Here is a 13,419-nt window from a genome sequence, read left to right as displayed (position 1 = left end):
CTATTTTTTTTTTTTTGTTTTGGGGTAAACAAAGGTGGCGGAGAATAGAGCAGTACTCCAATATATGGCACAAGTGAGATAACCGAGAAGTATAAGAGACTTGTGTATTACCAGTGTGGTCGGTTTCCGTCTAAATTAATAGCCTTAGCCATCAAATGAATAAGTCAATCTTCTAAAATGACGACGCTATTTAACTACAATTTCAGGCAACCCTCTGCTACTTCAACAGTCTTGGTCACCTTGCTATATATATTTGTTTGTGTTCAATGGGTCTCTTCCCTATAAACTGCTTTAACAAGAATAACATACGTGAGATACATAACAATTTCAAATCTTTCTTGAAGTTCTCAATATTCTTCCGCTTCGATTATTCTATCACCTTGTTACCTTATTACCTTACCTTGTTGATGTTACTATGTGTTGTGTCTGCTTCTTTTACTTTTACCTTGAGCCGGGGGTCTACGGAAACAACCTCTCTACCTGCGGACACTCTACCCCTCCCAGACCCCACTTTGTGAGATTGCACTGGATGTTGTTGTTATCGTCGTATTGAAGTTCTCAATATATTAGCAGCCTTAAGTTCTAGTTCATTCTTGTTTCTCATACATCCCTAACAAAGACATTATGGCATGTAACATCGAAGTTACAGAGTTACAAGGGAAGCTGGTTTACCCTGAAAAAAAGAGATTGAGCAATGAAAAGTTTGGGATTTTCGGTGGGAAGTTCGTACCTGAGACGCTTATATCTTCTTTAACAAAGCTTGATTACGAATTCTGATGTTCGGCCAAAAATGCATATATTTATCTATTGTTACTTCACATTCTATTACTTTTAATCGTCTTTTGAGTATTAGTTATATTATTTTATGCTTAATATTATATTTTAATTGTGTAGGAATAAAGAGATATAAAGATGAAGAGATTTGAAGCAAAATTAGATAAAACACGGAAGAAAAAGAAAGAAAATTAAAATAATAAAAAATAGGGAGACACCCTTTGGGTTTTGTCCCCCAAGTGGAGACAACCAAGAAATTTTACAATTCATAAAAGAGGAAGTTACAATTGAAAGCAAATTTGACAAAGCAACGTAAAATAAAAAAGCCTACTGCTTCCAGCGCCAGGACCAGCGCTAGGCGCTGGCCTGGACGTTGTGTGGCAGGAGTTTTCCTATTTCGTCCGGGACAATGTTATTTTGTCCCTACACGGTTCCAACTCGTATATAAGGAGTCCTAAACCTAATTTGGAGGGATCTAACATACTTTAAAGGGAGTTTCACGTGGAGGAACACACACCACGCTTGGAAGAGGCTTCTAACTAGTTTTTCTTCTCTTCTCTTCCTTTAATTTTATAGTTTATTAGTTCTAGAGTTTTGGGTGCTACATGAACGTTGTAGTTTGAAGCTTGAATTGTTCTTACTATTTAATCATATTGGTTTATTTATTCAATCTTGCGCTTAATTATTCGATTGCTTGATCACCAATTGAATACTATCTATGAATCTAGGATTGAACTCGGGAGAGGGAATTCTAGATTGCATATAAGATTGAGTAGAGCAAGATCTTAACTCTTAGGGGGAGCGGATTTGCGGTTAGGATAGGAATATACCTAATCGCCTTGCTTGATTATTATACGGGAATTATAAATGCGTTCTTGTTAATCCTAATTCCATAAGAATATAGGCGTTAGGTTAGCTTGAATAGGAGAGTTGTACTTCGGGAGAAGGCTACGAGCAATATTAACCCTGTCAACCAATAAACCAGATAAATTAATTTGTCGATTTAAGTGGAAAACTCAACGGGATTGTTAGCTAGCCCACAGCTCTAGAATATTCACACATATTGAATTCGTCTCTATAATTCGCTAACTTGTTTTCTTTGATCTCTTAATTTGTTACTCTAGTTTAATTTTAGTTAAATATGCATACGTTAGGATTCACTTGAATAGATTAATTATTTGGTTTAGTTTAGTTGATAGTTAATCACAAGTCCCTGTGGGTATGATATCTGGACTTACAATTCTATATTACTTGTCGACCACGTATACTTGCGTGTGTGTTTGGAAGCAGCAAAGCGCCAAAGACAAGACAAAGCTCGGGCTAAATAATGCCAGTGCGGCCGCAGTACATTCTGTGCGGTCCGCACTGGGAGATTCAGAGAGGTGGATTTTCAGGCCAAGAGGCAGTGCGGGCGCACTACCATTTTGTGCGGTCCGCACTGAGATCAACGCGGCCGCAGTCCATTCTCTGCGGTCCGCAGTGAGGAGAATCAGAGAGCTGCAATTTCAGGATGTCAAGCCAATGCGGTCCGCGGTNTGCACAAGAAATTGACAGGTTTAGCTTGGTTGTGCGGAACTTGGATGCAGATATGAGTGCAAAGGTTGATGCATGTAACGCCCAACAATTTAGTGATAAGTTGTATGAAGTTGAAAAAGATCTTCTAGACCAAATTGAGGAGCTAAAACGAGAATACCGATTATTAGACCAAAATATTATTAATGATGCCAAGGTTGACGAAGAGTGCAAAATTGAGGATGTCAAAACAATGCAATTTTGGAGTTAGAGCGTATTGGACCTCATTCTAAACACTTTTCAACATTGTGTTTGGTTGGTGACATGGAAATTGATCCATTCGAGCATATGAAGGATTCAATAGATGAGGAACAAAGTATTCATATTCTGAAATTTGCCACACCAAGGAGACAAAATGACATTCCTCACTTAAAGGCCAAGAAATGCAAGATGCGATACCTATTACTTGGTTCCTTTATTTTTGCACCACCGCCCCAGGAACGTGATACAAAAGTTGATGCAAAATTGGGGGCGCAATTTATATCCTCAAAGTGGAAGGAAAAGTGGTGAAAGTGACGGCGTCGTGCCGCGACGTTAAATCAAGCGCTTGTTGGGAGGCAACCCAATTTTTTTTTTAACTTTGTCTTTTTAGTTGTGTATTTTTTGGTAGTGTGTTTTGTTTTGTTAGGATTATAAGCATGGTAAGGCAAAGCCATTGGAAGAGTGCAAAAGCGAGCAGGTGGTTGAAACTAAGTGTGAGGTACCCGCACAAGGATCATACTTGGGAGAAGTCTGAGTATCCCGTGAGCTGCTAATTCTCCGGCCTTTGGCCTACCAGGGAGTCTCTTTTACCTTCTTGTTATTTTCAGTGTGCATTGAGGACATTGCACAATTTTAAGTGTGGGGTGAGGAGATTGTCTGGGTGATTTTCTGTGCTATCTTAGCTTAGTTAGTGTGGTAGTTTTTAAAAAATAGAAAAGAAAATCAAAAAATTGGGACTTTTCCTGATGATGGATTTTGTGGACAGCTTTCTTGAGGGATAAAGTCCAACAATTAAAAAAAAAAAATATTTTTTTTCTTTCTAGTTAGTTTTAGTTAGATAATAATCCCTCTTGGTTTTTCTTTGTGCATCGCTTCTTTTCCAAGGGATGTAACTTGAACCGAGTAATTTTTATTTTTATTTTTTAGGATTAGATTATTTTTTTTCTTTATTTTAGGAGTAGAAAAAGAGGGAGAAGAAAAATTTTAGTGAGTTGTTTGATACTAGCATATTTAGGCCTAAGCTTGAGTAGTACTTTCCTCTGAGTGCTTAAGTAATGAATAAAATATCAGACTTTCTGATACCTAAGCTCAGGGTTGTGACTCTGTATATAGCTTATTCTTATTTTGTTGTTCGCTATGATCATGTCTGTCTTAGAGTGGAATTGATCCGTCTTGATTGATACTTGTGCCATGTGGGATGAGGATTTCTTACATATATTCCATGTTTTGCATCTTAGTCTAGAACTTGCCCTGCATGTTATTGAAGCGAAATAAAAGTGTTGCTCTGCTTAGAAGATGATAATAGGCTTTCTTTGATATGTCTTGTGAATTTTAGCCTTTTCAGATATTGTACCATTAGTTAGCCCTTTGAGCCTGTAGCCTTTTGGTTGGAAGCCGTATTTTTGCCTTGATCCTCTTGTTGAATCCCTAATTTTTGCACCATGCTTCCTTGAGCATTGTTGCTTAGACTGTGATATTAATTAGTAATAAATTTGAAAAAAGGGATGATTAAGTGAAAAATGGTGACCAATGATAGCTGAAAGGTGATGAAAAGGCCTTCTTGAAAAGAATGTTATATGAAGAAAAAAAAGTGAATGAGAAAAAAAACTTGCTTCGAAAAAAATAAAATGAAATGTTCTTGATATGAGAAAATACTTGTGAAACAATAGATGAAGAGAGGGCTGAAAAATAAGTGAAGAGTAGAAAATAATGGGTGATGAAGTCTAAAAGTGCAAAGTGCTTAGGGAAGAGTAAGTCACTATTATACAATTCCCCTACCCGTCCCTTAGCCAACATTACAACCCGCTAAAGTCCTATTTGATTCTATAAGAGCATACTTAATTAGTAGAGATGTACATAATGGGCAAGCCTATGGTTCTTTGTGCATACATGTGAATTTCTTTGTGAGTGCGAGAGTTGTTCTTTGATGCAAAGTCCTTAAATTATATTCATTCTTTGATTTGAGAGTATGGACTATTTATTCTTGTGAGGGCACTTGTTTCATGATAGATAGGTGATGTTATTAGCTTTATTTGACAGAATAGGTGAGCGAGATTAAATTTGGTGAGTTAGAGTCTCTCTCTGGGGTTAGGAGGTTAGAAGCTTGTTATTTGTTTGTAACTTGTATATCTTGCACGATGATGAGGAAGTGTATATCTGATGGTTTGAGTTGCTATTGGGCCTAATTGTTAGTATCTACCGAAGTGGTGGTGTTTCTAGGCTTGATTTATTAAAGTGGTTCTAATGCTTACTCGAGGACGAGCAAGAGTCTAAGTGTGGGGTGTTGATGTTCGGCCAAAAATGCATATATTTACTCATTGTTACCTCACATTCTATTACTTTTAATCGTCTTTTGAGTATTAGTTATATTATTTTGTGCTTAATATTATATTTTAATTGTGTCGAAATAAAGCGATATGAAGATGAAGAGATTTGGAGCAAAATTAGATAAAACACGGAAGAAAAAGAAAGAAAATTAAAATAATAAAAAATAGGGGGACACCCTTTGGGGTTTGTCCCCCCCCCCCCCCCCCCCCCCCCGACCCCCCCCCCCCAACCGCGGAGACAACCAAGGAATTTTACAATTCAAAAAAGAGGAAGTTACAATTGAAAGCAAATTTGACAAAGCAACGTAAAATAAAAAAGCGTACTGCTTCCAACGCCAGGACCAGCGCTAGGCGCTGGCCTGGACGCTGTGTGGCGGGAGTTTTCTTATTTCGTTCGGGATAATATTATTCCGGTCCTACACAGTTTCAACTCGTATATAAGGAGTCCTAAACCTAATTTGGAGGGATCTAACATACTTTGAAGGGAGTTTCACGTGGAGGAACACACACCACGCTTGGAGGAGGCTTCTAACTAGTTTTTCTTCTCTTCTCTTCCTTTAATTTTATAGTTTATTAGTTCTAGAGTTTTGGGTGCTACATGAATGTTGTAGTTTGAAGCTTGAATTGTTCTTACTATTTTATCATATTGGTTTATTTATTCAATCTTGCGCTTAATTATTTGATTGCTTGATCACCAATTGAATACTATCTACGAATCTAGGATTGAACTCGGAAGAGGGAATTCTAGATTGCATATAAGATTGAGTAGAGCAAGATCTTAACTCTTAGGGGGAGCGGATTTGCGGTTAGGATAGGAATATACCTAATCGCCTTGCTTGGTTTTTTTTACGGGAATTATAAATGCGTTCTTGTTAATCCTAATTCCATAGGAATATAGGCGTTAGGTTAGCTTGAATAGGAGAGTTGTACTTCGGGAGAAGGCTACAAGCAATATTAACCCTGTCAACCAATAAACCAGATAAATTAATTTGACGATTTAAGTGGAAAACTCAACGGGATTGTTAGCTAACCCATAGCTCTAGAATATTCACACATATTGAATTCGTCTCTATAATTCGCTAACTTGTTTTCTTTGATCTCTTAATTTGTTACTCTAGTTTAATTTTAGTTAAATATGCATACGTTAGGATTCGCTTGAATAGATTAATTGTTTGGTTTAATTTAGTTGATAGTTAATCACAAGTCCCTGTGGGTATGATATCTGGACTTACAATCCTATATTACTTGTCGACCACGTATACTTGCGTGTGCGTTTGGGAGCAACAAATTCAACTCTACTTTGCATGACCCTCAGTTTCAGGTTTTTCTTAAATTCCCTTACTTGTACGTATAACTGTATATATTTTTGTATAGATAGTTGATGTTGAATCCCCTTGGCATGTTCGTGTGTTTGCGCAAAAAAAAAAAATAAAAAAACATATAAATTTTATGCAGATGGAGCTTGGAGTTGCACTAAGGGACTACGTAGGCCGTGAAACTCCTTTATACTTAGCTGAGAGACTAACAGGTTACTATAAGAGCAGAAATGGGGGAAAAGGGCCAGACATCTATCTAAAAAGAGAAGATCTGAACCATGTTGGAGCACATAAGATCAACAACGCTATTGCACAAACAATGTTAGCTAAGCGAATGGACTGTAAGAATATAATAGCAGCCACCGGTGCTGGCCAGCACGGCGTCGCGACGGCGGCTGCCTGTGCAAAACTCTCATTGGAGTGTACTGTATTCATGGGAAGCTTAGATACGGAGAGACAACCTTCTAATCTACTCTTGATGAAGCATCTTGGTGCAAAGGTACTTCTTCTTTAATAGTAATATTTACTTAAAATTATTTGTCACATTGACATTAGTGAACTCATCTACTGTTTACTCTGTCCCAATTTATGTGACACTTCATAAATTTCGAGATTTAAACTTCTTATTTTGACCTGGTATCTGGACGTAGTATCTTTAAGTTTTTAAAAATAAAATTTACATATTTGAAAACTACGTTAAAATATTACTATAAGTCACAATAATTTATAAATTAAAATATTTAAAAGACATGAGGAACGATCATGGCGAGGCGATGATTAATGTTCCTCGGGTCGTTTATTATGGACCGACAATATTTTAGGCGATTCAAGTCCGGACGCCTGGATCCATGCAGATGGCATGGGCTATATCACACGATATTAGCCATCTGTATGGGTCGTGGCATATATCCAGACCTAAATTATGTGTAAATTACTCAGACCCCTAACATGTTTGAATATTGATGCAGGTCAAATCTGTTAAAGGAAGTTTTAAAGATGCAGTGTCAGAAGGCATTCGACATTGGGTTAACAACTTGGAGACAAGCTATTTCTTATCAGGTGCAGCGATAGGACCACACCCATGTCCAACCATGGTTCGTGAATTCCAATCAGTGATTGGAAAAGAAACGAGGAAACAAGCCATGGAAAAATGGGGTGGCAAACCAGATGTGTTGGTGGCTTGTGTTGGTACTGGCTCTAATGCAATGGGTTTGTTTCATGAATTTATTGAAGATGAAGATGTGAGGGTAATAGGAGTTGAGGCTGGTGGGGTAGGTCTTGATTCAGGTAAACACTCAGCAACTTTGGCTAGAGGTCAAGTTGGAGTGTACCATGGAGCCATGACCTATCTATTACAGGATGAGGAAGGACAAATTATTGAACCACACTCAATAGGTGTGGGGTAAGTTTTCAATTTAATTTCAAGCCTACGGATTCTTTTAATCAAGACAGCTCAATTATATACAATGTCATTTTCATCTCAAGTACAGAAATATATATGTGTGTGTGTTGACTCCCCTTTGCCTTCTTGTATGTTTATTTTTCATATTTTGACTCCTCTTTGCCTTCTTGCATGTTTATTTTTCATATTTTGACTCCCGTTGGTGAGAATCATGACTCCGCCACTAGCATAGGGAAAGCACTCCCTATAAGAAATTTCTCCACTTCGAGGGAACCCAACACCTCTAGTTAAGGAGGGAGGAATCTCATCCGTCCCACCATATCCTACGGTGGTATGGAGCATATACCTAGGACTTATCCTTGTTGTAAAATATTATTCAATGTTACCTTCCAAATTTAATAATGCAATATTTCTTTGTATATGCAGATTAGAGTACCCAGGTGTTAGCCCAGAGCTTAGCTTTCTAAAAGAAATTGGGCGTGCAGAGTTTTCTATTGTCACAGATGAACAAGCCTTAGAAGGTAAATATCTCCGTGCAACTACTTTTTGAAAGAAGGAATCTTAACCATTCAAGTTTGCAATAGTAATTAATTTATATATGTTTATTTATTTTTGTGGTTGCAGCATATAAACGGTTATGCAGGCTAGAAGGGATATTCCCAGCCTTAGAAGCTTCACATGCACTTGCATTTCTTGACAGACTTTGCCCTACTCTAGAGGATGGTGAGAAGGTGGTTGTTAATTTAAGCGGCCACGGAGATAAGGATGTTGCCACAATCTTCAATCATACAACAAAAAATGAATGAATGAATTACAACATTAATGAACTTTATATATATATATATATATATATATATATTTTAAATTGTATACAAACAAAGAGATATATATTACTGCCAACCTAGCAAAGTAGGATCACAAATCAAATTAAGAGATATTCTAGTCCCTAAGTGAGTCAGTGACAATATTCTCAAAGGTGTTTCACGTACATTGCTATATCCATAATAGATATACTAGTAGTTAATTTGATATATAGTTTAGTGTAAATATTGGACGAAAACAATATTTTTCGATGTACTCAAATACTACTGTGTAAGGATAACAATACAAATAAACAATCTAAACTTCTTGTCGACTGCAAAAACCAAAAAAAAAAAAAAAAAAAAATGAAGAAGAAGAGATTTTACATAATTGGCCGCTTGGACCAAACTTTTAAGAGAAATTTTCATAAAGCACTATCTTTTAGTAGTAATTAGCCATCTATAGATACCATTTGTTATATTACGGAATATAGATACCTTTTCTGTGGTTATAAGATGTATTTGATGTATTTAAGCTATTGTATTCATGAATACAGTAGCAAAAATAGGCGTGAATTAGGGAAGTCCAGCTAATCGGTTATTGTATTCGAGTGCATTCGACTGTATTCATGGAGTGAAACATGGGATTACAGCTAATCAGTGACAATATTCTCAAAGGTGTTTCACATACATTGTTATATCCATAAAAGATATACTAGTAGTTAATTTGTTATATAGTTTAGTGTAAATATTGGACGAAAACAATATTTTTCCATGTACTCAAATACTACTGTGTAAGGAGAACAATACAAAATAAACAATCTAAACTTCTTAAAGGGGAAAAAAACGAAGAGATGGAATCATTTTTCTATTCTAGTCTTGTCAAGAATATATATAATGTTGTTACATTATTTTCTTGTCGACTGCGAAAAAAAAAATGAAGAAGAAGAGATTTTATATAATTGGCCGCTTGGGCCAAACTTCTAACAGCTGCTAGCTGAAGATCGATTCTACAATTTGAAGCAATAGAAATGTAAAAGCTGCATCAGCCGCATCACAAACCCACACAAGGTATTTCAAATAATTTTTCATCCGAAAAATCTCACTTTTAGCAATTAAAAAGCGATAAAAATATATTTTCAATCCCAAAACAGCTTGAAATACAATACTTCAATTTCCATCCAAATCACAAAAGTTTTCAATCTATATTATTATAAAAGCATGAATACAATGTCGGTTTACAAAAATAACCTTATAATATTAAGCATAATAACTCATAATAAAAGGACATAACTGGAATTAGATATTAACCTTATAATCCTATTAGTTTTAGGACATATACTACACGTTAGGAATCCTATGTGATTACCTTTAGGAATCCTATTAATATAATTACTTTCGGGATGTCTAATTCATGTAAAATTAAACAAGTAAATATCTTTAGTCATGTAATCTTATTACTTTTAGGATATACTTCTTAAAAATTCCTATTAGTAATTTAATTTTAAAACGTATTATAATGTCCTATTACTAATTTAATTTGAGAATGTATTATATTTTTCAAATCCATAATACACACATTAAAAAGAAAATTAAATATTATAATAGAGATGTTACGAACAAAATGTTCAATTGATATCTGGTTGGAAGAGTAAGAGATTGCGGTACTCTAATTTATTCAATTTTGTGGATAAATTGAAAGTAAATAAACTCCAGTCGTACTACAACTAACATTAACTTAACAATACAAAATTGGTAATATTGTTGTATTATAAAAGTTGATAACATCTATTAATTACACTTTATTACTTTAGCAGATGATTTGAGTTAGTTTCATATTTTTATAAATTGTGTTTGTTAAGTTATCAAGGACAATGAATAGCAACTAACAGTTTGAATTAATTAATTAACAGTTTGAATTATTATAAAAGCATGAATACAATGTAGGTCTACAAAAATAACCTTATAATGTTAAGCATAATAATTCATAATAAAAGGACGCAACCGGCATTATAAATATTAGCCTTATAATCTTATTACTCATAATAATCCTACATGATTGCCTTTATGAACCTTTTTAGTATAATTATTTTTGGGCTATCTAATTCATATAAAATCGAACAAGTAAATATCATTTGTCATGTAATCCTATTACTTTTAGGATATACTTCTTAAAAATTCATATTACTAATTTAATTTGAAAACGTATTATAATATCCTATTACTAAAATAATTTGAGAGTGTATTATATTGTCCAAACCCATTTAGAAAAAAGGAGAGCCTATATTATTATAAAAGCATAAATACAATATTAATATACCAAAATAGCCCTAAAATATTAAGCGGAAGAACTCATAAGGAAATGACATAACTGCAATAACCTATTTTTTGGACTACAATACCTTCTATTCTAATTTTGAATATTTAAAATTAATAAAATTTTGTCTATTAAATTATTATTAAAAATATGTAGGAAGGTGTACTAAAATCAATTTCATAAGAATCCTTCGTATTATCAATACTTCACCACTCCATAATTTCCAATACCAAGAAAAAATAAAATTAATATTAAATGGATGCATGAAGAGTTGAAATTGAGAAAAAAAATATCTCCACGATAATATATTTTTTATATTATATTTGAACCAATTTCCTACTCAAATAATATATTTTTTTTATCAATTTTTTGTGTAATATTAAGAAATACCCAATTATTAAACAATAACTAAGAAAATATTTAAGAATATAAATGTGTGAGAAAGAAAAAAAATAGTTGGTAAGAGTCAATACCACTAATGATTCTACAAATATAAAAGTGAAATGCCATATCAATCTTTTACTCATTGAAAATAAAATTTATGGCGGATAAAATTATAATTAAGATTAAATATTCAAAACAAGAGATGAACTAATATTAAGATCTGAATCAACATAGAATAAATTATTTTTTATGTTAAAACTAAATAACTAAATATTTTAATTAATTATTTAGCAAGAGAATTCAAATCAATTATTTATTATATTCATCATATGAGTAAAATTCTTATCCAAGTTAAAAAAAAAGTCTTAGGATACATAAATTTATTCCATAAAAAGAGCGTTAAAACACAAAGTAAAATTGTTAGTATATTATTAAGAATTAAAATACTATACAAGTGTCTTGGGAAGCACAATCAAAGCCAAATCCTAATCAAGAACAAACTTTCAAGACTATATTATAAAGAGTCGACTCTGGTAGAACGGGATTATTCTTTGTAGATGCCTTCGGCAGAATCAAAATAATATTTCTAGGTCATGAATTACTTGCAAATATCATATCAAGAGGCATGACACTATTAACAATAGTAGCAAGTGGTGTACCAACAACGATTTTATTGTGAGGCCACCCACTTTAGATTTGATATCCATCTTCAAAAAACTTAAATAACCATCATAAAATATATCAAAGTAGAGCAATTGTCCTAAATTTATAAGGAAAACAAAATTGATAATACGGGATGAATCACCTATGCCTAAGTGTCAAACAATCGAAATATTGCCCGTTGTTCTAGAGATATATTGGATATTAATAAACCGTTTGGTGGAAAACTAATGGTTTTGGAGGTGATTTCTGTCAAGTACTACCGGTAGTTCCAAAATCGACAAAAGCAGAGACTGTAAAAGCTAGCTTGTCAAAGGTATACTTTTGGCCTCAAATGAAAAAGATTCAACTGACAAGAAATATAAAGTAAGAACAGATCCAGTATTCAGTGACTTCTTGCTTCTTGTCGGAAACGAAGAAGAGCATCTAATAAAAGATGATTTGGTTCATCCTGAACATTTGGATATCAATCCAATGGTAATGGTGCATTTAATAAAAGAAATATTTCTATCATTAGATTAAAATGTAATTTATGCAAATCGCATGATAGAATTAAAAAGATATCTTAGCTAGCAAAATATGTTGATCAACTAAATAAAAGGTTGATTGCAAAATTTTATGGTAAAAACAAAATGTTTTTCTGTTTTTGAATCAGGAGAAAATGATACCAATAATTATTACCAAGAAAAATACTTAAATACTTTAATACCAGATGGCCTTCTACTATACATGTTTGTTGTCAAGTTTATTATTTCTTACATATGTTAGTGTCACAGTATATATAATAGACTAAGTTAAAATTGATCTTCCAGTGTATATAGGTTAATTTTGAAGAAAAATATGCATGCCATGCTACTGAAAAACTTAGATACGTCTAATAGCTTATGTAATAGCATAGATGGTATATAGAAGTTTTCACAATAACGTCATACATGCAAAAATTATGATATTGGTCAACGTGCTTATGAGTATATTCTTATCCCTGAATTCAACTTTCGTCTTCCGAAACTAAGGAATATCCTTTTAAATTTGTGTGAAAATAATTTTTAGTATGTTTATGCTTTCCAAATATAATTACAATAAATAAAGCACAAGGACAACATCCTAAATATTGGACTACATTTGCCGCAATATGTTTTCTTGCAAGAATAACTGTATGTTGCACTTTCAAGAAGGATATCAAGATCGACAACAAGAGTTTTGGTTAAGGCAGAGCAACCAAAGCATTAGGAGGAAACATACACAAAAAAATTTTATCCACAAATTAAAGAAGTGTTCGTTAAGATAACATCACATTAAATACTTTAATATAATACATAATTATCTAACTAACATAACAAAATTGATCATTTATGTAAGTTTTGATGATGTCATTTTCTTTTAAATTCATGTATTATGCTAATGTAATAATATTTTTTGGCATTTAGATGATTGTTGCATATTATTCATAAAATTCACTCACTAATTAAATTTTTTTGTTCCTTCATATAAATAAATATTTAAATCATTATGTGTCATTATTAACGTGCAGCGCACGTTCATAGATACTATTTGTAAAAAATAGAGCAATGTCCAACAGAATTTAAAAAACTGATGAACTTTAAAAATAAAATACTTTTCAGAAAAAAAAAAACACACTTTAAAAATCCATTTATGAAATAAAAAG

At 33.3% G+C, this 13,419-nt stretch overlaps 1 protein-coding gene across 1 annotated transcript; it reads left to right on the top strand.

The window, feature by feature from the left end:
* On the top strand, positions 285–8,873 carry LOC109231802 (tryptophan synthase beta chain 1-like). The gene is made up of 6 exons (XM_019397437.1): positions 285–770; positions 6,162–6,195; positions 6,330–6,689; positions 7,159–7,592; positions 8,019–8,113; positions 8,217–8,873. Exons 1-6 carry the CDS (start codon positions 625–627, stop codon positions 8,396–8,398), a joined length of 1,251 nt encoding a protein of 416 aa, XP_019252982.1. The 5' UTR covers positions 285–624; the 3' UTR covers positions 8,399–8,873.

This window comes from Nicotiana attenuata, chromosome 8, assembly GCF_001879085.1.
Source record: "Nicotiana attenuata strain UT chromosome 8, NIATTr2, whole genome shotgun sequence".
Taxonomy (NCBI): Eukaryota; Viridiplantae; Streptophyta; class Magnoliopsida; order Solanales; family Solanaceae; genus Nicotiana; species Nicotiana attenuata.
Note: the sequence above shows the minus strand (reverse complement) of the source record. Positions and strands in the feature narration are given on the sequence as shown.